Below are 26,889 nucleotides of genomic sequence, written 5' to 3'. Positions count from 1 at the left end.
CCAGAGAAGAACAACCATTGTGTCGCTATATTTTTCTAAATTAACATTAATGTTCCCATATTGTCTAACAAACTTATACTACACGTACGTACAGAACAACCGAGACCACGAATCTGCGTCGGATAAAATTATCGTAATTTAACAAAATTATTCATAAACAAGGGGTTCTTGTTATAAGAAATGAATATACCACCAGAACATTTGGGACTTGGAAATTAGCGAAAACTAATGTTTAAACACGATTTATTACAATTTTTCTCTTGAACTGTCAAAAAATTGCAGGCAAATATTTTTGTTATTCATCCAGCGATGGATAGCTCGGATTGCTTATAAAAAAAACTCGCAACAGGCAGCTAGATTTCCCCTACCTTTAACATAACTGCCGTGTGAGAACGCGACAAATAAAAAATATCCTATTTCAATAATAAGGATAAAAGAAATTGCATGTGACTTTAAAAGTATATTAAACATTTAAAATAAGAGCCCAATAAAAACTAACATTGCAAATTTTTAAATAAGAAACGATTCCAGATTTGAAGCGAGGAGTACAAAAAGTCAATTTGTTTAACAATAATGATTTTACAGTATTTTATATAAATATTGAGGTATATTTTTTATTCTCAACTTTGCGGCCCGCGAATCACTGAAAATCTGTACTTGCGGCCCTCTGATGAAATGAGTTTGACACAGCTGATGTAGATGATTATTTTTATACAAAATCAATCATATCTAGACTTTTATATAAGCGGATCAAACGGGACCGTATGATGAAGCCACGGGCTAGCTACAAAGGGAGAAGTAAGGAAAAAGAAGGTTTATAAAAAGCCCTCGAGATTAATAGGTGTTCCAAAGAGAACAGCACTACCTTCTTCTTTCCACTCACTCACAAAATCTATTTTTGATCTGAGAGTAAGACGTAGCTTCTACACGCTCATCAACGCCATCTCCCTCCTTCATTCCTAGTTTACTTTCAATCGCCATGCTAAAATTTAGCAAGCTCGAACTCTCCATGGGTCTACAATATTCTAAATTGTTTTAACGTATAAAGCATGACCATAATTGTAATGTCATTGATTTTGTGTTTTACAAACTTGTATGGCAGAAAGCAAGATCATGCAAACCATTAAGTGCAAGATTGTTATCACCATGTACTACATCCACCAGTCAATCATCCAGTCAACTAAACCGTACACATTTTCACAAACACCTCAGACTTCGAAGGCTAGCGCAGTGTTATTTGTAGCTATTCATTCTCAACCAGCTTGTTATTCTTATTCTCCATGCGAACAATCCAAGCGTTTCTATCAGCTGTAAGGAATTCATTATTCTATCTTCCCCTTAACAAACAGACAATCATGCGCACTGCTTCAATCAGCAATGTTATTGTGGCTGTATTATCCCCTCCACTCGCTTTGCCGAGCGCAAAACACTTCCAATTGAAACCGATTAGACTTCGTTGGTCAGTGTCGCGTTGTTCTCGGATTGGAACGGTTCTGAACAGTTACTGGTCGCAAGGATACACACATCTGTTTACCATCTGGCTTGTACGATAGCTTCACTTTGGTCGGTCGAATGAAGAAAAGTTTTCAATTCGCAAAGCTAAAAAGTGCTTTTCAATCGATTTTTGTGATTATTTGTACGGCAACAGAACGCAAATAATATTGTTTGCGCAGTATCGTCCCAATTTTCCCAAGCAGGGAAAATTATGTTTGTACGATGAATAGTGCAGCTTAACATTGTGTCTGTTTTTCGAGCCAGTTTTTATTTAAAGTGACGAATAATACAGTGTGCCTATTAATGGTGTATTTGCAGAAAATCAGCAAAATCAATCCTTTATTTGGATTTATTTCATATTTTCAGCACGAGTGTGTGAAACCGTCTTTGCGAAATATATTTCTTCAACCCGTGCACTAGAGCAAATGGAAGTAGTGTGTGAAAATTTTGGAAAAAGCGAATACTGCCAATTGAAGTGTGTGTGTGACCTTCCACTACAGCTTTCTAAAGTAAAAAGTGAATTCCAAATGAATGTTTACAGTTGCTTGCCTTAGTCTAACCAGCGTCAGTGGAAGCGTTTTCACGACCGCTCGTTTCGTTGCATGCTTCTTTCTTTGAGTGTGGAAAATCGACTGCTGGCGAGGAGAAGCATTGCTCCATTTTCCATCCGGAATAGCGCATATACACATACATACGGTGTTTTGATGTCATCACCGTAAACGTCATTGCTGTTCAGTTGCTCCTTCGGTTGTGTTTTCCAGCATTGTGATCCATTGCCGTGAACGGTGGTGTCCTTTCGAGTGACGTAGAGAGTGTGTGTGTGTGTCTGTCGGGTTGGAGCGCTTCGGGGGGACTAGCGCTCGTTTGATATCTCGTGCCACGGTGCCAGTCCCGTACGATTAGCATTCGAGTGTCCGTGCGTGCGGGTAGTAGCCAGTGCTAGCAGGGTACAAAAATATGTTGTGCCAAGAATCGAAAGGTGTAGTGAATAATTTACACAGGTCGCGAAAAGTATGGATAAAAGCTCTGTTCATTATACTCGTGCTGAATGCGCATGTGCTTGTTGTGACATCGCAGCAGCAGCAGCAGCAGCAGCAGCAGCAGCACCAACACCAACATCAGCAACATCAACAGCAGCAACAACAGCAGCAGCTTTTGCCCACAAACCTGCCATCACCGCAAAAACGAGGTAAACACTCATTTTTCCTCACTTGACGCACATTCCCGCCGCCAAACACCACATCATCACACTGCTGTCAGGATGCTTACCCGAGGCGGTAAGCCAAGTGTGTTTGCTCGTTGGTTAAAAGGAAAACGCTCGTGTGAAAATTCCGGGCTTTTCCGACCCGCACCGAACGCTCGTAGTCGTACGGGTTGGCTTTGACACACATTTTAAGCGTTCAGGAGAAGCGCTGTTTGAAGTATGCATACACACTGATTGTTCGCTGTACCGCATGTGTTTGGGTTTGTGCGTGCGTATCTTTTCCTTTGCATTTTATACCGGGCGGGGGAATCAAAGAACAGAGCCTTGCCGACTGATATGGAGCATTTTTAAATAAAAATTAACCCCAGCAAGCTATAGCGAAAGGAAAGGCGTAAAAACAGTATCGCAGCAGCAAAAAAGACCATCAGGCATTATAAAAACTCCATCTCCGCTGCTCGGTTGTTTCCAATTGCTGCCATGAAATGTGTTCGAAGACTGAAAAATGTTCGAGCAACTATACACGAAACGGGCTAGTGCAGGGAAAGAGCGACTCCACGGTTTGGCTTGCACTGCATCAACGTTATGAATGTGAATGAACCTTTCTGCTATGGCTGTGAGCACTTTTTTTCACCACCTGATGAAAAGTGTAGTTTTTGTTGTGTACTCCCGTTATTTTCACTTCTTTACTACCTCGTCCGAGAAGAATATGTTCGTATGCAAATCAAAGTGCTGTCAAGAGAAAATTTTGATGAGACATACCTCCACCCATCGGTGGCGGTTTCTGTGGGAAAGGCACTCAAAAACGCCTTTAAAGCACACGATGTACGGTGTGAGGACGATGCCTTGCTATTGCGAATCTCTTTGATTTTTTTACATTGACCATTAAGAAGAGATTTTTTTTTTGTTTAATGAACAGCAACAAGTTATGTTGCGGCTTGAAACATAAGTATCGCTTTCATCCGATTTACACACTTTTGTATAACTTCAGATGGGACAAGTATGAACAGTTCCAAACTGTTATGCTTAGCTGTTTAATGAGCACAGCAACCATGACTTTATGATTGGTACATAAAATAGAGTATTTTATGCAAACGATTAACGAAAGAGTTTACGGGTAAAAGAGTTTGTGCATCATAACCAGTGTGATTGAAACCATAAATTCTCCTTCTTATGTATGGCAGTGTAAGTGAAATTAAATTGAAATTGGTTGGTTAGTTTAAATTGGTTTACTAAGCCAGGAATTGGTATCGATTGGTAATATATGTTTATTAAGCTATGCTTCATTTTATTTTTATTTTATTTTTATTTTCCCGCTTTGTTCACGGTGAAAAAATAATGGTCAACGGGGAATCACAAGGAAATGCATTTAATTAATTATTACAATATGTTTTACATTCTAAATAGTTTGGGGAATTTAATATCCTTTGTTTTGATGTACGATAAGCCACATTCTGATTAATATTCAATGAAATATAGCTAAAAAAACACGTTCAATTTCATGCTACGTTTAAAGCGACGTTTACGAGGGAACGGTCTATATGAGGTTTGAACTGTTGAGAACTGTATCGCGCAACCGTCCCCTATTCTTAGTTTATGCAAGGCAGATTATATAGCACACATTATATAACTGGACATGTCGTTGTTCTAATTCTTAGCGAGTCGTGTTAACGTATATTTGACGGTAAAATAAATTTATTATACAAAACCGAACTCTGTGCCCTATTATTTTGTTATGTTATGAACTGTTAAATAATATCAACAACTAAACATAGATCCATTGTGCTTTGACAGATTCAATGATGGCAAAAGTATTTTCCTAAGATAATATATTCAAGGAATTTTGTGAGATAGTTTATATTCTACAAACCCTTTACTAAACGGCACCAAACATCAAACCCTCGTCAACGGTAAATTCAATTAAAGCTTTTCGATCTCGCACCGCACGCTGTTGGACATATTGATGGTTCGTTTCTCTCTCTCTCTCTCTCTCTCTCTCTCTCTCTCGCTCTTTCTATCTATCTCTCTGTCAGACTTACGCTTAGTCCATTTGTGATTGGCTGTCGTCCGCCAGAAAGCTGATATTTTATTTTCATCGGGAGTTTTTAACCAATTTTCTTTGCTTCTCTATGAGACAGGAATCGCAACCAGTTTTCAGTTCGTCTATGTCGATATAGCTTTGAAGTCCAAGAGGAAAGAGGAAACAAAAAAAGGAAAAGTCAATCCGGATGGCCATTGGGTCGATGGAACGGACCGAAATAGAAGCCAATATTGACTACGCACAGTAGTCTGGCAGAGCGCACGGTTAGAGAAATAGTAGAAGGATTCCAGCTCGTGCAAAATGCCCGGTATATTGGTTGGTTGATGTGCTGTAAATGGATGAGGCGTATTTTTTCTTTTATTCATGATATACACACTCTAACGAGAATGGGACTATGATTGAGGAATTTAAAACACGTTTGAAATCGTACTTGAAAGAGAAATGGCATCCTAAAGGTGTTGTAAGGACACATTGCATCGCAAAACAGGTTTTCAAATAATTAGACAGCCGTCTGTTGAATACGGATCTTAATCGTTGGCAGAAAACGTTACTACCTACGCTTTTGTAGAGGTTTTGTACGTTTCTAAACGAGCGAAGCACTTTTTACGGACTCCGTATGCTAGGTGTCGTGTTGATAATTCATGGAAAATGCTTAAGATAAAAACGGTCGGTATCCCTGAAGCGATGCGTGCAAGTAGTGGCGGTTTTAGATCATCTTTCTAAAAATGAACAAAAGAGATGGGAAGATCAACCATTGCTAGGCATGAAACAAAGCTACTGTGCATCTCCATCGAAAGTGCCATAACGTATGATAAGCGTATGCTAATTTTATTCATCTTAAGCACTGCCGAAACATCTCGTTCCACGTTTGTTGCAGGTTGCTGGGAAAAAAAAACATTGTTGTTTCAGAGTATCCAGGACTCTCCCAACCTTCTTGTTTCTCGTTGCCTTGAAAGGTTACGACCGTAGAACAGTGTATAGCATACAAAATTCTCAAAACGTACGTGATTTGAACCCGTACAAAATTATGCTAATACTAAATCCGTGTTTGTGCACATCCTTTGGAACATTCGTAGTTTTATACTGTTTCAGTTTTAATTGAAGTTTTAGATTCAAGTTTTTAATCATAAAAACATTTTCTCAATCATCACTTTTATAAGTTTCAACTATTCAAAGAACATTAGATTATTTAATCAATTCTATCTATCTATCTATTAATATACCACATAAGATATCAAATATAGTAGGTATAGATAAAACATTATTTTAGTCTAAAGTATAGTAAAATAATGGCCCTCCAAAATAAACAAAACTGTAGTTTTTCGCTAGTTTATCACACATTTATCATAAACTACCCATAATGACCTCGTAATTGTGTTTCAACGGGATGGTTAACAGTCCACATCTGTAAGAAAGTTGTTTATTAAATGATGCTCAGATACAATGAAATGTTAAGTATTTCCAATAGAAACAGGACTTTTCGTGTAATTAGATAGTAACTACTGACTTCTGTTCATAAAAACTACTTATATGTAACAAACAATGCAACAACAAGTTATACAAGAAATACGAGATACAATGCATAAACAACATAAATTTGCACAAAATACATCCGTATTTGGTTGTAATACCATTGTATAAAAAAAGGAAATTCAAACGGGATTTAAATTATCTGAACATATCGTTAACATAATTTGATTTACAACAACGTTGGTTTGTTTGGTTTTGAAGCGACTGTTATTTATTTTATTTTTTTATGTTTATTGGAAACAAGCAAGAAGTAGTCATACATGTCTTGAAGTAGTCATAATGTTGATTTGAAAACCTTCAACAATATCTGAAGCCAACTCACAATAACAAGGCCAATCAATGGAAGAAATTGATCTTAAGTAGGTAATTTGTGTCGTTTTAAGACCTACATGACCAGCAGAGTCATTCTCAGCGTCTGTTCAGTTGAAAAGATTAGCAGTTGACAATAAGCTCGTCTGTAAATTAATCTTGATTCAATTTTATTTCAAGTACAATTTAGTGCTCTTAAAACATTGTTTTGTAAAATGGTTAACCACACACTAGCAGCAAAATTGTTGCTAGCTTCAGTTATAATAATTTTCTAAAATTCTCTACTCTGTGTATGTTGGTTCTTGTGAAGAACTTCTTTATGAAGAAGTAATTTAATTTCGAAATCAAGGTCGTCGCTGAAGGAAAAAGCTAAACAGACAGAAAACAATAAATATTTCAAATGTATCCAATATAAATAAATATTCCCAACCATCTTTTGCCGTTACACACTCAACAGTTGTAGTACATAGTATAACCATGTTTGTTCTAACAGCCTGTTTAAACGAATCTCAAAATTATCGTTTTAGCTTTTCTGTAAAATAAAAGTCACCAATAAAATCGCAACCGTCAACTATTTACCAACATCCTTTCAAAGATTATTTTAAAGAATGAGAGCACGGCGTGTTACGCCAGTAGTTGTTCAGGTTTACCTGACTGTTTTCCATGTACAAGGTACAAGGCATTCAAGTCAACTAAGCGTATCGCTTATTTTTATTGCGCCAAATAAGCCCAAAGGGAGAAGTTGGCCACGATACGCAGCTACGTGACATTTTCCACGTGTAAAAGAATGGACACCAAAGAGAATGTTATGACTGTGCCACCGTTTGGACAGGACTACATGTCCAAACCATGTTACAGCTTTGGACCGTGGGATAAGAAGATTTGTAAACATCTATAAAACTGTGATTTCAATCATTTTTCATGCATCACGTAACGAATTAAATAAAGGTGTAAACTTAAACAACTTGGATAGCAAATTCTTATTCTTAAAAGAAATGTTTCTTTATACAAAATATAATAGTTTTTTTTTTTATTTAGTAGGAGTGGCTTCAACCGTATTGCTATTTATTTATTAATAGGATAAGTATACCAATTGTGGTTATAGCACCAATTATGGCTATAACAAACACTGTTTTCGCTCTAAAACAGTCTATTTGCATTCTAAAACCACGGACGGATATTTCATTTCAAATATGACCATTTTTCAACATTTGTGCTTCATTAGTTCCGTGCTGGCAACTTTTGTTTTTTTAAATATCATCCTTTTAAAATGTGTTGCCAAGATTTTTGGTATCTCTTGTCATTTTGCTAAGAGCAGGACTGCAGGATATATGGAAATGTTAATTTTACGTATTTAATGCTGGCTACATACTTATATTGGTGTGTTGAACTTTTTTTTACTTGATTTGAGTAGAAACAATGTCACAATGTAATTTTTGGTGTAAATATCCACGAGTTTTAGAATACAGCCACAATTGGTACAGCTATGGCGAATTGCTAGGAACACTATAGCCAGAATTGGTACCTTGAGATGCAATTTTTAATTGAATTTTTCAAGTATTTTTATAAATACTGAGTGAAAATAAAAAATACTCTCATTGTCTACACATTGTAGGCAGCAAGAAAACATATAGATTTTTGACATTTTTCGCAGTACTTATTGTTACAGGGGTGAAATCGGTATCTTGATGACATATTACTGCCATAATTGGTACACTTACCCTATAACTTATACATTTGTACATTTTATAGTTATAAATGACTTAAGACTGTTTTTTTTTTTGGTTTTTTAAAACACTTTTTTATCGCTCGTTTTCCTGAGCGTGGAACAGTATGTTGGAGAAATGTATCGCATCCTCCTCCTCCTCCTCCTGTACTCCTCAACGGTTGAGTTTTCTAGTTTCACATTTTTAACTTGCAAAGGATCTATCAAAATACTAGCAAACAGAGCAATACAGAGCTCCACCACGTCGTTTGCGTCACTTTGCTGGATTTATCTTTTGAATTTTTGAAAGGCCAAATAATCCAGCAAGGTTCAAAATAGGAAATCCTATTATTAAAATTATTTGCAAAGATTCATCAGTTAAAAATCGGGAACAGCGTGCGCAAAAGTTTCTTTAGTTCAAACAACAAAGCAAGAGCAATATCGCTTTTTTATCGCCTTTCACGCGATGTCGTCTCCATCCAAGACGCAAAATTATTGGACTATTGTTGGTGATATTGTAGAGGGTGGTACAAAGGCTATTATGGGCGAAAAATTATCGAGACAAACGTATATTTTGTAACTATCAAAATGCTTCCCCAACAAGTAATGCCTTCTCAGAAAAAGTAAAAACTAATTCCGTTTAATGAAAAATCTTTGACAATCGTTGTTTTTGTAAAAAAAGAACAGTGTGCAATCGTCGTGCTCTTAAGAACAACAATAATATTAGTTACAATGTTAGTGTAACGGGAAATTTAACATTGAGCTCGAAAATTGTCTTAGGTTTTAGAAACCTATCCTGGATGAGAACGGTTCTATAATGTAGGGGAAGGTAGGTAAAGACGGACACGTTAAGGGAAATGGTAAAAATCTAGGGATATATAAGTGCAACGACCATGAAAATGTGCATACATTATCTTACACTCATGTTTTATCAGAAAATGTGTTGAAATTTTTAAGTTTCCATCGATTTTTGCGTTTTTTTTTTCATGAATGAAAAAAATGGTTTTTTTCGTGCAGTTTTGAAATGTTCGGGTAAGACGGACACCTGATATGGGAAAGATGGACACCTGTAGAAAAGGTTAGAAAGTGAAGAGTTTTACAGTATTTTAACAAATTCTATCGCTTTCCACGTCCTGGTACGTTTATAAACCAATTCTTGGCCTATTGCAACGGCGATTCATTCAGCCATGAATTTTGGAATTGTAAACGGCGCTTGCAATATATCGTAGAATGCAGCATCTAAAGCATTATTGACATATCGCGCACTTACAGCTGAAGTTGCTCCAGTGTACAGAACAACAGTCTTGAACTTCCTTTTAGGAAATTACTCCGCAAAAGCCCACGACTCCAGTATTTATAAGGGACATGTTAATAGTTTGGATTTCCACCATGTCAAAATTCAACATTTGATTTTTGTAATCTCATAGAATTTCTCATCTTTTCCTGAAGAATGTCGTATCAATTTCTCATCTTTTTATTGCTTAAAGTTGTCCAAGTCGTGATAAGATATTGGATTTCGTGAAGCGCCTCATCAGCGTCGAGCGTGTAATAGCATAACGAGTGGCTACTATTTTGACCGGTGTTTCATTTCTCGCTTATTTCAATATTTTCTCAAGTTGTTGATTGGTTTATAACTTCGAAATACCCATATTTAAGGTATTTGAAGAAATTTATTCATCACCAATTGATATACGAAGCAAAATAAATCAATAAATTCGGTGTCCATCTTTCCCTACAGCAAAGTGTCCGTCTTTCCCGCTTTGGTGTCAGGATGTTTAAACCACCAGAAAACAATATTTTGTATTGCTTTTGTTGAGACGTTATCAACAGGATTCTTTCTTTCACCCGAATGTACAATAAATATTAGATACACAAGCGTTTTTTAAGCAACGTTAGTTTATTGTAGCTAAAAAATCAGTCGCTTGGTTCGGGGATCGGTGAAAGAATGGCTAAAGATCGTAACCTTTGCCACGTTCGGGAATTTGCGTGCTATCGGGATTGCTCGGCCCGATCGTTATCAGCACGACTCCACTTCGATAGTGTCCTCTATCGGGATTGACGGAAAACACCACTGTACCATCGAATTGACCGTTAATATTTGCTTTTAATATTTAACAGCTTTCATTCTCGTTCTTTCGAAAGTTTTTTCATTAATGATTGCGACAACCCATTCATGAAATAAAACTTCCGGAACTATAAACAATACAAGTTGTAGAGCTTAAGATCGGCAGTAGTCAGATTAGATCCACAAGGGTGCACAAGATTGAAAATTTGTTTTGTTCGTGGATTTAACCAATTTTATATATATTATGAAAAAAATGTTCTCAAATGTGTTGTTTTACCTTCAGTTTGGATTCTACATTGTTGAATTACTCGAAAATTACCTTTTTCATGCATTTATGAGAAGTGTCCATCTTACCCGCAGTGTCCGTCTTTAGCTACCTTCCCTTATATACTTTCAGTGTTTTTTATTGTTTTCACACTTTTTTCTCAAATAAATGGTAATTATTCCTTTTTGAATAAAAATACTTGCTATTAGTGTGGTTAATATAGTTGATATTAAACTGATAGTAAACTAGTAGATAAAAGACTTTCCGTAGCTTGAGTCAGGGTCGTTTGAGTTAGGCAATGCAAATGATTGACAAAATCCTTTGATCAGTTAGATATGTCAAACAGGAGACAAATCGAATGTCTAACACGCATCATAATACAAAATCAACATTTTTGACACTTTTTCTGTAACACATAATTTCCCTAAATGAATAATTCGTCATTCCATATTACTAAATTATTATTATTGTTATTATTATTATTTATTGATTAATCTTCAACGGGCCATACGGCCTAATTTAGACGGGTTCAGGTAGCCGGTCTCGTGATACATTTGTCAACTCGTTCGACTTGACAATATGCCCATCATGGGTTCAAGCCCCGAATGGACCGTGGCGCCATACGTAGGACTGACTATCCTGCTCTGGGGGGAATCAATAAGTCACTGAAAGTCAATCCCACAAGTGGTATAGGCAGGCCTTGACCGACAACAGTTGTTAATCAGGCTAACTCTTTCGCGGGCCGGATTAAATGTTTCGACGGACTTTGCCGATCGATTCCATAAGGTATTCTTCTTTTTAGCGTAACGACCTACGTGGTCATACCAGGATATACTAGATTTCAAGACTTATTATTTCAAGAGACAATCACCTTGCAACCGTATAGTCAGTCTTTGCCGCGGGAGACAATTTATACGAGGTTTGAACCCATTTGGGTTTGGGCATGTAATTAAGTCGTTTGAGTTGACGACTGTATCTTGGGTCCATCCAAAGCATCATCAACGACAAAACATTTTCAATAACAATATACACAGTGTATTGAATTCAATAAGTGCAATTTCATTATTTTTCGAAAACAATATGATAAACATAATGATTTTGTGGCATGTGAAGTCGAATAAACAAAATATATACCAGATACAAATTCATAAACGAACAGACGAACCTCCAAGAATGGAATTTACTTTTCTTATATGGTTAAACTAACTAATATAACCTACTAAAAATAGTGCATTACTTCTTTTTTTTTAATGTATCAGTAAAATACTCAGTTATGAGTAAAAGTGAAAAATATTGAGCTAAAAAATTATTACTCCTGATTATGCATGAGGTTTCACAAATCATGTAGTGCTCAAACACAAAACGCATTTCTATGTTTTTGATTATACCTAAGGAATATACGTTTTACGTTACATTTTTTCCTCGCTAAAATTTAATATTTATGCATTAAACTTAACTTATTAATCTAAAATTCATTTACTAAACTTAATTTATGAGTTAAACTTCTGCTAAATGAAACCTAAATTTCTTAAAGAAGTGTGCAACGACATGCCAACATTTGTACAAAACTGCTTTATCTACAGCTTACCACATGTAAGAAGAAGGTATAACCATGCAAGAATGATACGACTTATACGAAGCTCCGACCGGTTAGTAGAGGTCACCAACACGATGCAATGCAGTGTGACGTGTTACTTCACATCCTCACCTGTGCAATGTAAAGATACCTATGTCTCCATTCTGAGTGTGTCCTTGTGTTTTCAAAGCAGTTGCGGTTGAATGATGAAAAAATAATTAACGAGAGCACTGCATTCACTTGGAAAAGTAATCTAGTGCATCGTGGCAGGATACACCACGCGCATGATTCGCTGCTTGATGTCCTTCCATGAACGCAGCAATCTCTTTTGTAGATAACGGTCATGCACAGATGAAAACTGTTGTGCTGCCATGTAACTTTGCTTTTTCTTTCATTATGATCTACTGCCCTCTACTTTTTGCTCGTGTAGTATAAAAACAAGAAAGCCCGAAAGGATAGATTGCGGTGGTAGTGGTGATAGAGAATCTGTTTCTTCTGTGTTTTGTGCACTTCACTGCATTGCAATTATTTTGGTTTGGGAGATAATGTTTACTATGAGACCGTGACGCCTTCTGTTTTACTTTCATAGCATTACTGTACAGCCGTTTCAGAGAGTAGCTGTTGAAAATAGATTAATTACAGAGTGTTAAAAATAGGATTTTTACTACAAATATTGTGCTATTATGTATACTAACAGGATCGTGTGAAATTAAATGAAAAAAATCGCTGTAACGGTGTAAAGTAAAACAAATATGTAAATATTTGATATGTTTATCGTTAGTTTGCATATCTTTCAATTAGGGTGCATTGGAATCAATTCAAAGGGAATTTCATTGTTCTTACCATTCGACCCGAACAAAAAAATTGAACATATTTCTTCAGATACAGGAATTATTTGCAGTACGAAATGCTCGATCTACTCGACTTCGCAGTATGAAACTCGATACATATGAATTTCAGTATACGATTGTGTTTACTTCAACCATTTTGTTTGCTTCATGTATTTTTTAGTTATTCTTGTAATTTTTGGTGATACTGCACAAGTTTAGTTAACATTTTTAACACTTTGACGGCCGTGCTCACCACTGTGGTGCGATGGAATAAAGTATCGTTTGACATCCGAGCGCACCCCAGTGGTGCGATGGCGTTTTCACTGCGCGCAGGATATTTAATTGATAATTGTTCATTATTTAATGGCATTTTGTTACATCTAGAATGTTACATCTTCAGCCTGCCCAAATTACTCACAACAGAGTAGAACAAAAGAACACACAGGATTAGAAATAAAATATCATAGCGATGTACCATCAAAACGAGCTGGCGACACGCACAGTTTTTTTTAACAATAGCTACGGCGCTTTTCGAAGAAACGAGAGCGAATCGTGCGGCCGTCAAAGTGTTAACATGCATTTTTTTATCAAACTTAAGCAATACTTATTTTCATCGATTTAATTTCAATTCTTTTCAAGTTAAGTACAAGTGAAACAACATTAATGATACAGGGTTTTCCACGATTTATTGGTTGGTTCCCATAATTTGTTGGTTGCTTCCCATATTTGTTTGGTGTGTTCCTACGATTTTTTGAGCATTTCCCAGAGACTTTTGTTTCAACTGTATTGATATTCAATCGGACGTAACCAATAATATATGGGAACGAACCAACAGTCTCTGGGATAAGATGAACAAATCGTGAGACGAGCCCAAAAAATGATGGGATCCGACCAATAAGTCGTAGGAAACCATGTAAGAGAAAAATTGTGGAACAAGGGATGTAGTTTATTAACTATTTGTCAGTCTTACTCAGGTCTACAAAAATGTTTTATTTATACATATACACTTATAATTTAAGTTACTAAATAATAGACGATTTCACGCCACGAAGCATGAAAAAGTATCCAAATCAACATGAGTGATACATACAAATACAGTTTATGTGTGTGATTATGTCCAACGGGCACCCAATAGGGTATGACAAGATTCGCGAAAATTCCATATTTATCACATGCTCACACATTGTGATAAAATATTCTCCGTGAAATAGGTTGTTTGTATATACATACCTCTCATCGAATATTACGGTATGACACGGCTATGTATCTGAACACATGCTTATTTATAAAAAATAGCAAAAATATTAAACCAACATACTGTTTTTTAGTAATACTATTAACGAGTTTATTGGTTACAAATAAAGTGGTTTATTTTTGTTATTTTTTTAATTTTCTTATTTTTATAATAGCATATGCATAAATGTATTATTTAATCTTCGAACAATTTTAATTTTCACTAGTGTTGTTTAGTTTTAATATTAGTAAGTGATGATCAAGTTTAAATTGAAAGTATTATTGGCAAGGTCGGTGCCATGATACAGCCAAATTGCTAGAGCTTATAGCGATGAAACCATAGGTTCAAGCCTTCTATGGACTATGCTTGCTTTGTCCTGCTATAGATACACTATTCAGTCACGTATAGTCAAAACCATGGATGGTTTCAGTTTAGATGGTTTAGCTAGCTTGAAACAAGAAGAAAAAGATTTACTTGGGTAACTCCTGCAATAACATACAACAAAATTAACTATTGAATTAACCTTTGAGGTCCAGTGTTAAATTATGTTCTCATTTTAATTAAAAAATAAAATTAGAATCATTTTCAGTGTTGTGTTTTTTTCTTCATGTGTAACCAACACCTACATTCTAAATAACAGATAAATTTATCGTTCCCTAAGGAATTTTGTATGTCAAGATGCTGGCGTTACTAAATGCACGAGAGAATCCAAGTTAATTTCTTCAGCACCAACAAATTCGTTAACCAACTTTGTGTTACGCCCCACAAATTCATGAAGCGCTACAAATCATTGCACCCTACAGGCACTGCTTGTCGAACGGCGTTGGCGACCAGGCTAAGCGTGAAAGACCATGCGCCTCCATTATAGCGCGAGTGTCTTTGGTTCAGTACAAATTTCATCCCCACCAATTTCCCTTTTGCTCTTGCCGCTTGTACTTTTTACAAGAATCTTTCTCACGTCTCCGCTGCTTTAGATTGTTTCTCTCTGCTTAATTCGCATATGGTACCGTCCCGAATTTAAGGATCACGTATATATCGGCCGTTTGTGTATGATTTATACTTCCTGTTATTATTAATACGTTCATAAAAAGGCGAAACATAATTTGGGCTGGTAATTAAATTTATACGAAACACAGAAAGGAGCAGCCACCATAGAGGTGGTGCACATGGCATCTGTGCTTCGCTGTGTTGCTCGCTTGCGGCAAGTGTGGACTCCCAAATCCCTAGTGAAATATGGTTTTCCGGTTGCGGAATCTGCTCCTCATCGGATATTCATTGCCTGCTGGGAGTGCCCGTTTAGGGAACGTGTCCTGAAGCGAAATCTAAGCTAACCTGAGCGTTGGAAAAATTCGTCGTTTCACACTAACTTGTAGATTGTTCTAACACAGCGGGCAGTGTAGCTCGAGTGAAGTACAAATTTCGGACCAAACGGAACACGTGACGTGATTCAAAGTCGGAAAAGCCATTCGTTTCTTATACAGAGCCCTGGAGTTTGAGATGGCAGATTTTATCCCAAAAAAAGTGGTTTCCTAACCACGCCTAGTTTAAGACAAACATTGAACTTATACAAGTGTGAAGCACATGCTTTAAAATGTTAGTGTTGTAGATTCAGGCTACGTGCAATAATGCAATTATGTTCGCTTTTGAAAATTATAAATGACTATTGAAACAATCTGAAGCTCCGACAAAAGTGTCTAATGATTGCTCTTGTGTATGTTTTTAATTTTTATACAGTTTGTTGTATAGCTGTAGTCCAACTGTGGTTCAAGGTGAATTGTCTTTACTTTTATGTTTTTTATATCATACATAATTGTTTATTTTATTTAGGTCGTTATTAATTCATGAATATGGGAGTTTATATTTTTATTGTATTTCAAAGGCACATCCAAAAGTATGACCGTACAGTTTTATGTTTGGAAGTAATATACTCTTATACCATTGAATTATACTCCTTAAATTACATTTCTGTGCTATACACCATGTTTCTTATAGCCAAATTAATAGGTGTTGTTATACATTTTAACTTTTTTTCTTTTTAGCCGGTAACACTGCCGACGGTGCCAAAGACCATTGCAACAAAACTGTTGACATCTACGAGGATATTTCTTCACCAGAAGTTACAAACCTTAATCGCAACCGACCACTCACATGCTGGTATCGGTTTCGCAGCTTCCGGGGTGCACCCCGCGATTGGGTGCTACGGTTGAATTTCAAAAAGTTTAAAGTAGGAACTCTACTAAATGCGACACACTGCGATGGAGGCTACTTGCAGGTGAGATTGTTAACCAAAAACAAACTAATCGATCAGACTTTTCTGTAAAATCCTTTTTCTGCCCAAAATAGTTTTATGTCGCTCAAAGCAGATTTCATTTTTCGCTTCTAAAACCCTGCGTACCAAACAACAAATTTTCGTTCCCAATTTGACGGGCAACTAAATAACCCAAACACTGCTAGGAAAGGTACATCTTTCTTCATTACATACATAGTTGAACGGGAAAAAAAAACAACCGGAACCGATGAATTGGCAGCTCGGAGCGACGATTTGGCATTCGTTCCAGGAAATGAATTTTCATCCAATGGATTGTACATTATTTATTCGTTGGAGCAACTTGTCACGTACGCCAACGGCAACATCCGATTTACTCCGTCCAATTCAACTTGCATCGTTCGTTTTCGTGCAACACGACCAATCGAATGGTGGAATTTGGTGCCAAAAGTTCCATCAGTCTGGTGGAAGCATTCCATTCGGATTCCCCGCTTTGCTCAGTGCGAAGCAGAATGGATCAGAATAACGTTCCCTTTTTTGGATGACGAAAGTTGTCGTTTTACTTGCGCTGTAATCTCAGTTCCGGTGCAGTACACCACCAATGACTGGTGTGCTGGTGGCTGAAAATGACAGTTGAAAAATTCCCTTTCTCAACGTAGCCACTGACGTTTCTAGGATGATAGAGATATGGTTGTAGTTCAACGAAATGGGGTTTAAACTAACGTACTACGATAGAGCTACGATCGGAACTCTTTTCTATGAAATGCACTATGCATTGCGGTTGAGTACACATATCTCAAGATAATTTGTTTGCAAATTTATTGTCATATCATCAAATAGCTTAACTATCACTAAACAAATCTTTGTTGGATAATACGTATGCAGCGTGCTATACACTTTAACCAACAATCACCTATTGTGCTTTGTTGAGGTTGTCGCAAAACCCCACAAAAAAACTTGTATTGAATGCTCGTAAAAACGGGATCATTGCACCCGCAATGTGATATGCGCAAATGGCACAAGCAAATGTACTCGGATTGACCTCGTCATCGTTTGCCGCAGCTTCAGAACGGTGCTCGTTTGCATTCTCACTCGACACCGACGGTGCGGGCATATTTCACGACGGTGAAATGCGGATAATCCTCTTAATGAGATGAAATTATTTCATAAATTATGAACAATTCCCCGACGCTACGAAACGGTGCCCTGATTTCCAATTTTGGTTCGTTAGCGAAATCATATTCCTTCACCGTTTTCTCGGAAAATAATAGTCGATATTGGAAATGCTCAAGACAGGACTGGATACCATCGTCTTGAATTATACATTCAGTGTTAAAGAGGAGACTCTTGCACGAATAAAACGTCTGCTGGGAATAAATTTCAACATATATTGATCAGCTTAAAAAATATAGGATATATTTTCCTAACGGTTTTACTCTGAAAAGTAACAACAAAAAACCATTATATTTTTTTAATACGCCCATACTGATAAATCAATTTTAAGGTACTATAAACGCAGCAATTACGCAAAAACGCAGCGATTCTTTTCCAATAGCAATTGTTTTGCATTATATTATGTTTGCATTAGACGATAGAAATAAAAACACACAGTTTCTATTTTCAAATCATTGTTACATTTTTATTTCAATCTTTGTCAGCTTTCAAATCAGCATTCTTCTTTTAAATAATGTATAGGTGATTGCATTTCTCTTCATTGTATCATATGAATATTTTATCGAAAATCGCATTCATCGACTTTATATAACACAAAATGGATTAATGGCAGTATATTTGTGTATATTTGCCACTTATTCATCAGTTGATCGATCAAATCGAATATTTTTAATAACTTTTTAAAAAACTCGAAATATCCCGCATAAGTTTCATCATTGAACTATGTTTTGCATATAAACTATTCCTACCCAACTCCTCGCTTTACTTTCTAGCTTGGTTGTATACTCATAATGAATTTTTACAAATTACTTTCTTTTTTATAATTAGGAGTAAGAGAATCCAAACATGTTATTCATAACATGCCTAATCTTTATCATTTGGCTAATACTCACAGGGTCGTATTGCTTGACCCATAATTAGATAATCTGTTTGTGAGGCAATGGCAGTCCAGATAGGCATCAATTTAATCATTTGAGCTTGATTGGTTTTCAATATAATAATTATTGAGATTCAAAATTTTATCATTCACATTCGATCTTTAAAGTTCAATCAACATCATACACATTGTGAATTTCGTATTGTTTTTTTTTCTATTAGGATCCATAATCCCAACCACGTCCAGCTACATTGTGCTGATCATGTTAATTAAACGAATTTACGTAATTATTTTCTTTTCTCATTCGTAGATAGTGGATGGCAATGCCAAAACCGATGTGTCAAACCGTCGAGAACCGGGTCAATTCTGCGGCGAATCGGAGCAACCGCAAACGTTCATCAGTGAAACAAGTGCCGTCAAAATAGTCTTTCACACCGATAACTTCACCGACCAGGTAAATACCGTTGCAAGCACAACCGTAATCGATTTTTGTTTTAGTGTTGAATTTGTTGTTGCCGTAGCGGCTAGCCGTACTCTTTTAAAGTCCATCGTCCAGTGATGCACCTACACACTAAATCGGCGATACTTTTCATACTAGACTAGAACTGTTAGTGCTAGGGAGTGTATGTATGCTGTCGATGGTGTGTTGCCGAGTATATCATTTGCCTGATAGACAGCAAACAAGGTATTCTACTTAAAGATAGTAAATAATTAATGATCAACCATACAAACCATTTGCACCAAAAGGTTTAGACCATGGACAATTGAAAGTGCTACTCGGTTTGTAATAATTTATTATTTTATTAAATTGTTGTTGCAATTTTTTTGCGTTTCCTTTTACTTGACTATATTATATATATGACTGAGTAAACTCTTAATTTTTATCGCACATAAATATTAACGTAACAAAATAAATCGAGATCTCAATGCTCAATGCTCATGGATTCAATCCCCGAATGGATCGTGCCCCCATACGTAGGACTGACTATCCTGCTATGATAATTAATAAGCCACTGCAATTTTACAAGTGTACATTTTACTAGAATTTTACATGCAATTGGATCTTTTTGGTTATGGAGTTATTTTTTCGATAATTTAATGAGACAGAAAAAATAATACTCATTACTAAAATTTAATGCAACTTATATTTTTTTAAATCACAACATTAAATGAATTAACTATGATTCAATTTTCGTTCATTCGATAAAACCTCGATTGCGTTACTATTTAATGCAGAAATGTGGGCTGCATGATTCAATGAAATCGTTGAGTTAAATCGAATAATATAGTACCAATTGTGCAAAGTTATTAGTAGAAGCTTTAAATTTCATGTAAAAAAACGCCACAGTTTTTCATCATTGTTTCTCTGCATCCCATGCTATCTATATGAACAAATTATGCCAATGAGTCTGGTCGATTGCACTTTGATTTCACCAAATTGAGCATATTGGTGGCAATGAAAGAAATGGTACGGTTTCGCATTCAATCAATCCCTGCAAACCATTCGGATTGCTCATTTCAGTTGCGAAATGAAGCTGCGTTAGAGTGGAAACCTGATTTGCCACTTTTGGCACAACGCATTCGATCAATACCTGTCACTAATGGCGTATGTTGGTTGGGGTGTGCCCCTGCTCGTTGCAGACATATTTCGCGTTCGACTCTGGCGCAGAACAACAAATGGAGGTATTCAACCGATACGGCCCGCACCCGGAACTTTATCCAAATCGTCGGGGAGAAGTGGTGCAAGGGTAAGTACCAGCTGCTGGCAGAAGCTTATATGCGCGATGTGCAGCATCACTACACTCGTTGCTACCGAAACCGGTCTGCATTGAGCGGACCGTTGGGGATTTAGTGGAAGTGCATTCATTTATTCAAAACTATCGCCAAAATTGATTTATTCAATGAATATAAATGACTACTTAAGAGTTGATTGAAAGTGCGCGAGATGCTAAATTCTTTCCATTGGTTTGTATTTTACCCGATAGTCGTGTTTGTTTTTCTGTTTGAATCATTCGATACCTCTACCGGGTTTCTGTTACACTTATAAAGCGATGTGCTAATGTATGATTCTTTCTCTTCCATGCTTCATTTCCATACATTTATTATTTTGGTCGACTGTGCCGCTGGCCGCAACTATTTACAATTCACTTGCTGCACCAGGTCGTACTGTGAGCGAGAATTTCGCGACTGTCGACTACAGACGTGCTATGTGCAGTCACCCGCTTATCCAGGGATATATCCGCGAGCGTTGAAGTGTCGCTATCGGTTGCACACGAGACTTCCTTTCATCAAGCTCTACATCCAGAACGAACAGTTTGCCGTGGACGGGCAGAGGTAAGTGGCTTCATGGACCAGTTTGCCCGAACACGAGTTCTGAATTCTTCATCGGTCGGGACTGTGGAGCTTTGATCTTTGATGTCGATAATGTATTGAGCGTTCCTCTCTATTTTCATGTTTCGACCTTACCCCAGGTGTGAAAACATCATGACATGTCCGATGAAGGAGATAGGGTCCGGCTCCGAACACTGCCCCTACGATTGGTTGGCGGTGTACGATGGACGAGACGAACATGCACCACCAATTGGAAAGTTCTGTGGGATGGGGAAATTCCCCTTCAGCATCATTGGTAAGTGCAAACAAGTAGTTTTGCCGAGCAAATACTTCAATACCGCAGCCAGCCTACCTTTGGTGTTCGGTTTCACATGCTACTTGTGAGCAACGGGGTTAAGCGGCATTACATTTCAGCTGTGTGAAATTTATTTTTATATTTCCAGGAACATCGCAACATATGTATGTGGAGTTTGTATCGTCACCAGCCGGGCCACTACTGAACACGGGTTTCCATTTCAATGTGGGAAATTGGCCCGGGCATGTGGAAACGGTTGGAACAAAACATGGCGCATGCGATTGGTTACTTAGTTCTGATGCGCTACGCGCTACCAGTGCGTCCGAAGGCATTTTTCTAAGTGTAGCACATTGGTACCCACCAAACACATCCTGCAGCTACCATATACAAGGGAACGAGGACGAGGTCGTTCGGCTCTACTTTCCTAGGTTCGTGTAACTATATTTCATTGCCAAACGTTTGACCTAAACATTGTAAGCTATTTTGCTTATTCAAACTATTCCACATTTCATTGCTATTTGTACAGCTTCCGAATAAACCGTATCGAAGCGCCTATCATAAAGCATGAGGAGGATTGCGCAGAATCGCTCACGATCTATGATGCAAACAATCCTGATCCGGCCCGTATCATTAAAACATTTTGCGATACCTTCTCCCGGCCAATGGAAAAGATCGATTTTGTTAGCACAGGTCGTTCGCTGTATGTAAAGTTCCTCAGCAAAACCGGCTCATATAGTGGCAGCTCGTTATACTACTGGGCTCATTACGATTTCTTCAACAACACCAGGTTTGGCGATCCCGTGCCAAACACGCTCTGCGATGAAGTCTTCTATGCCTGGAAGTACAGCCGGGGCGAGCTTAAATCGCCACGGAATACGCTCATCTACAAGCGTGCCTCCGGTAGCGATGTGCGTTGTCAGTACAAGTTCATCACGGATCGACGTTTGTTCTCGCGTGTAGTGGTAGAGGTGACATCGGTGACATTCAAAGAAGTACCCTACTCGGTAAGCGCGTGCACCCGATGCCACGAGGAGCGAGTGGATAAGCTAATTTTATGGGAAGAACGTGACAAGAGCCAAAACCGATTGGCTTGCTTCTGTGACAACATTCCCCGACCGGTGCGTATCATATCCTCGGGGGATCAAATGAATCTGGAACTTATCATTCAAGGACAGCACGCCACGACAAGCTACTTTAAAAATCCAAACACTCTGTTCGAGGCGAATTACGAGTTTGCACATGGGCCGATATGTGGACCAATAACGTTAGGTCCTTCGCCCGATGGAGAGCTAGTTTTTCCTTACAAAAATGCACTGGGATTCCAGCTGACCGAAAACCGTAAAGAAAAGTGCATCTGGGAGCTTAAGGTAGCGGCACAGCGTGACCTCTGGCTACACCTGGATAAAGCACGGTTTGCTGAGCGAAGCTGTGAGCACGGCCGTATCGAGGTGTATCTCGCCGGTCGGCTTGAGCCACGCTTTATCATTTGCCCTGAAAATGTGAGCCTTGCGCGGGATCTGCCCATTCTGTCAGCGGCCGAGCTGGGTGCCGTGGAGAACGAAAACGAACCGCTACCAGTGCTAATACAGTACACGGGTGACAGTGCCATCGGCAAGAACGCATTTAAATTCGTTTGGACAGAACTGTTCCATCTACCTCGCAACGCCGACGGAACGCTGGCAACTTCCGCAATGTTCAAGGACAGTTGCGATTTCTACTGTCCCGGCGATCAGCACGTTTGCATACCGGAGTATCTGCTGTGCAACGGCGTGCTTAACTGTCCCAACGTGACTGGCCTGCGCGTAGTAGAAAGCAACATCGATAAAAACTACGAGTACATCGAGGAAAATTATCTACGCACCGGGCTTTTCGATAAGGAGTTCCTGCTCAATATCGAGTATTTGACCGACGAATCGCTGGAGCTCTGCCGGACCAAGTACATACCGGGCAGCCGGCCTGGGCAGGTCGAGCTACCAGACGTGGTAGAGTGCTTCCAGTTTCCGGTGGTGCAAATGGTTGTCGCTGGCATCATCGTCAGTGCGCTAATCATTCTTGCGTTCGTTATCTACTGCCGTCTGTACGGGCAGAAGTACTACGAATGAGAGGAACCACACTAGCGTTGGTTGTAGCGTCCCTGCATCCGCTCTATAGACTATCTCTGATGAGGTAAGTTGTTAGGTTTTTTTGTGACTCTTTTCACATTCCCGACACCGTTTTCTTCGCTCCTTCATTAGTTAATCAGCATGGGTAGACGCAACGAGCGAGCTTATTGTGTGTTGCGCAAAGGTACTAGGAACATAGCAAAGGACTAGTAACACAGCATGTAGGGTTGGAGTAGTAACGTTCACCACCATTTACTACTACAGAAATATTCCATTTCTTATGAACTTTCTTTATGCACTGATTTTTGAAAATTTTGAAATTGTATTACAGCAATTATCTTATGGTGAAAATGAATCCCTCTCACTGATAAGAAAGCAGTTATCACAAGAAAAATGGCACACACAAAATTAGTATGAACTGTGACAAAGTTTTGAGCACCAAGCAAACTAGTTTAGAGAACATTTTCTTTACTTTTTTCCGTAGTAAACAATAGTTCAGATTCTTTGTTATTTGACATTACACGAAAGAGCCCCATTTCATGAGCGACATTGAAAGAAGCAAGTAGTGTTTGAGGTGGTGGTGGATTCTATTAGACAGAAATGAAAGTGCATCGGAAAGTATTGCAGGGTAGCTTGTACACGGTGCATTACAGCGATATTTAACAATCGTTTCACCGAAACATACATTGTTGTTGAGCGCAGTGCAGACATTGGATGCAGTTAAACTATAGGCAAATAAAAGGCAATTCTTTACGATAATGAAAAGAAAATTTAAAAAACAACAAATCTTTGCACAACTTGTACATAAGTAAACTTTAAACTAAGAATCCTAACAACAACAAAACAAAACTCACAAACAAATAAGAACCAGAGTGGACTTAGGCCAAATAGAAGCGTAAAGGAAACACGATTCAAACAAAAAAAATGGAAGTAGTAAAATCACAAATCTAGGGAATATTATGAATCAATTTCAATTACTATATACAACGGAGCGAAGAGGGAAGTAAAATTGAAAACAAACTCTTAACGGAATGCCATATATTCAGCGTAGCACATTGTTGGAGTGAGGAACTATGAACTGTTTAATGGGTGGAGTGATGAAAATAGATCGAAAATGTTATTAAATTGAGTATGTAGTGATTGTGAGCGTCGGTGAACCCTGTTGGGTACGGTGAAAAATAAAGTGAAATAGCATGTGAATGCTGATACAAAAAAAGAAGTATTGTTTCGATTGTTTTTTTTTTATATTTCTATCTAATGTTATTATTTCCAATCTTAAATAAAATAAATTGACAACTACTTTTTGTTTAAACAACATGGTATAGAAAGTTTTGCGTTGGTTAAATGATTGTTTGTAGCATTGCAATACCCAAATTGTTTCTGTTGTCTTCATTTTCTGTTAATATGTTTAACCACATCATATTGCTATTGTAGGTAATTTCAACAATACACTCCTGGAACAAATAACTCCGAAAGAGATGTAAGCCATTTTTAGGGCATGATTTAAATGTCTTCAATGAAACCGTTAGACCTATCGGGTAATTTGTAGTCCCGGTGATCTAACAGTATTCTTCGATGCTAGCAGATATATCCTCCTTAATATGCCATGAGCATGGTATGTTTGTTTCTTAATGAACGGAATTAGAATCTACCGTTGTACGAATGACAACGATTTTCAAAAGACAACAACTTCAACTCTTGGAAACAAGAATCTTTTGTCTGCGATATGCAGCATCGGGGGGGGGGGGGGGGGTGGAGGGGGAGGCAGCATACCAGAGAAAATGTGAAATAACTCAAAACATGTTACCTGATGCTTCGGAAAGAAAGGAATGTAGCTCATACAGCCAGTTCGATTAGCAGAACGACAAGAATGCTTCTACCCGTGTTCATCGTTATATGCATACATTTTATATGTTCCTTGTTCCTTTTGTACATTTCTATACGGTACAATAGTAACTGTGGTTACTATATTTCACACTTGACATACATATGTAAAATGAAATTTCAATTTTTGATTGATTGGTAGTTTTTTTATAAACAGATTAGCATATTTGATGTATTTATTGCTATAGTTTCTGCGACTATCAGAAACACTGAAACCGTGCGTAAGTATGGCTAGCTAAACAATGTTACATGTTACAACAATGTTAAACACTTCTTCTTCTTCTTTTTGGCACAACAACCGCTGCCGGCACAACAACCGCACAACAAGACGGGTACAGACAGGCTGCCGGTCAAGGCCTGCCTGTACCCACTAGTGAAGGCTTTCAGTGACTTTTTGTTACTGTAGCAGGATAGTCGGGGCTTGAACCCATGACGGGCATGTTGTTAAGTCGTTCGAGTTGACGACTGTACCACCAGAACGGCCCATGTTATCATTTATCTTTTGAATTATGGACCGCCAAATTATAAATACAGCAATAGAACATTATAACTGTTTTATCCTGTTACAATTTTTCCCTTTTTCCACATCAGTTTTTTTCTCAGCCTCCCGCTATTGTAGCACCATATATGAAATTGTCGTTACACTTTGGTACCAAAAATAAATACGCTACACATTTATCATGAAAATAAATTTGTAACAATCAAATTAAACGGCACGTCATAAATTATGTAAAATGATTTCACAAATCATCGTTACATAGCACCACCAAACCGAATCACAACGGTGCGTCGTATTTGATACGTCCTGCATGAAAGGGTACGACGACATTTAAAGTGCGTAAACGAAGCAGGGCAAAACAAACTTATCAAAAGAAACGACCTTATAGCGATGAACCATGATGTTTCATAACTGCTTTTCTGGTGATGGTCTCCCACACCACCGTGACATGGCATTCAGTATGCGTTCAAATGTCAGCGCATAACGATTTCGTATTACGATTTCACATTAAGAAGCACAACATACGCTCAAAGCCTTCAAAGCTGTGCTTTTCATTACGTGGAGCAATTTATTTTGTGCGAGACAGAAAATCACATGATTTATAGTTTAATTTTGCATGTGACTCGAATATTACGTTGGCCGAAAAGTTACGTGATTACAGGTAGTAGACACATGAATGAAATCGTATTGTAACCTGCATATATCGAGTGGGTTTATGAGGTTAATGAATATAATATATGCAAAATATTATCCAATATATATGGAAAATGATTTAGAGAGCTAGAAAATGATTCATGTATTTAATGAAGGACTTAATATTAAATGATTATTATTTTACCTCCCTGTTACTTAGTTTCTTCAAACATATTCATTTAAGTAAATCTAAAATTAAACTTCTTTGCCTTCTGAATTTATGGGTCATCCTTCTCCGAAATATGGCTATTTTGACAAACAACCATAACCCGGATGGTGCTTTCACTATCTTATTCAATGATTCACTATAGGTCAAATATCGGAATGATGCTTTTATCCGTAAACAAGTTTTCTCACTCACGGCCAATCCGGTCCATCTCCGACGATGTGGAGTGATTAGGGAATACTAACGATCCTATTTCTCTCGAATGAACAAGGCCGAAACGAAGGCAACATATGACTGAACACGTCCATCATTTGCAATCGACGGTCGCTGTTTTATCTGACGGATATGCTTTC

At 37.7% G+C, this 26,889-nt stretch overlaps 1 protein-coding gene across 4 annotated transcripts; it reads left to right on the top strand.

Annotated features, from left to right (window-relative positions):
• The first annotated feature begins 1,439 nt into the window (after positions 1-1,439).
• LOC1272615 (uncharacterized) lies at positions 1,440-24,513 on the top strand. 4 transcript variants are annotated; one of them, XM_311516.5, is made up of 9 exons: positions 1,440-1,563; positions 1,861-2,683; positions 16,290-16,522; positions 18,877-19,020; positions 20,208-20,314; positions 20,727-20,900; positions 21,038-21,192; positions 21,341-21,620; positions 21,719-24,513. In XM_311516.5, the coding sequence occupies exons 2-9, from the start codon at positions 2,452-2,454 to the stop codon at positions 23,292-23,294; spliced, it is 2,901 nt and encodes a 966-aa protein (XP_311516.5). In that variant the 5' UTR covers positions 1,440-1,563; positions 1,861-2,451; the 3' UTR covers positions 23,295-24,513. The 4 variants fall into 4 exon arrangements, with proteins under 4 accessions (XP_311516.5, XP_061513037.1, XP_061513039.1 ...); XM_061657053.1 differs by having other exon boundaries at positions 1,444-1,544; XM_061657055.1 differs by having other exon boundaries at positions 1,480-1,563; positions 1,813-2,683.
• The last annotated feature ends 2,376 nt before the right edge of the window (positions 24,514-26,889 follow it).

This window comes from Anopheles gambiae, chromosome 3 (assembly GCF_943734735.2).
Source record: "Anopheles gambiae chromosome 3, idAnoGambNW_F1_1, whole genome shotgun sequence".
In the NCBI taxonomy this organism is placed as follows: Eukaryota; Metazoa; Arthropoda; class Insecta; order Diptera; family Culicidae; genus Anopheles; species Anopheles gambiae.
The sequence above is the reverse complement of the archived record's forward strand: the minus strand, read 5'-3'. Positions and strand labels throughout refer to the sequence as shown.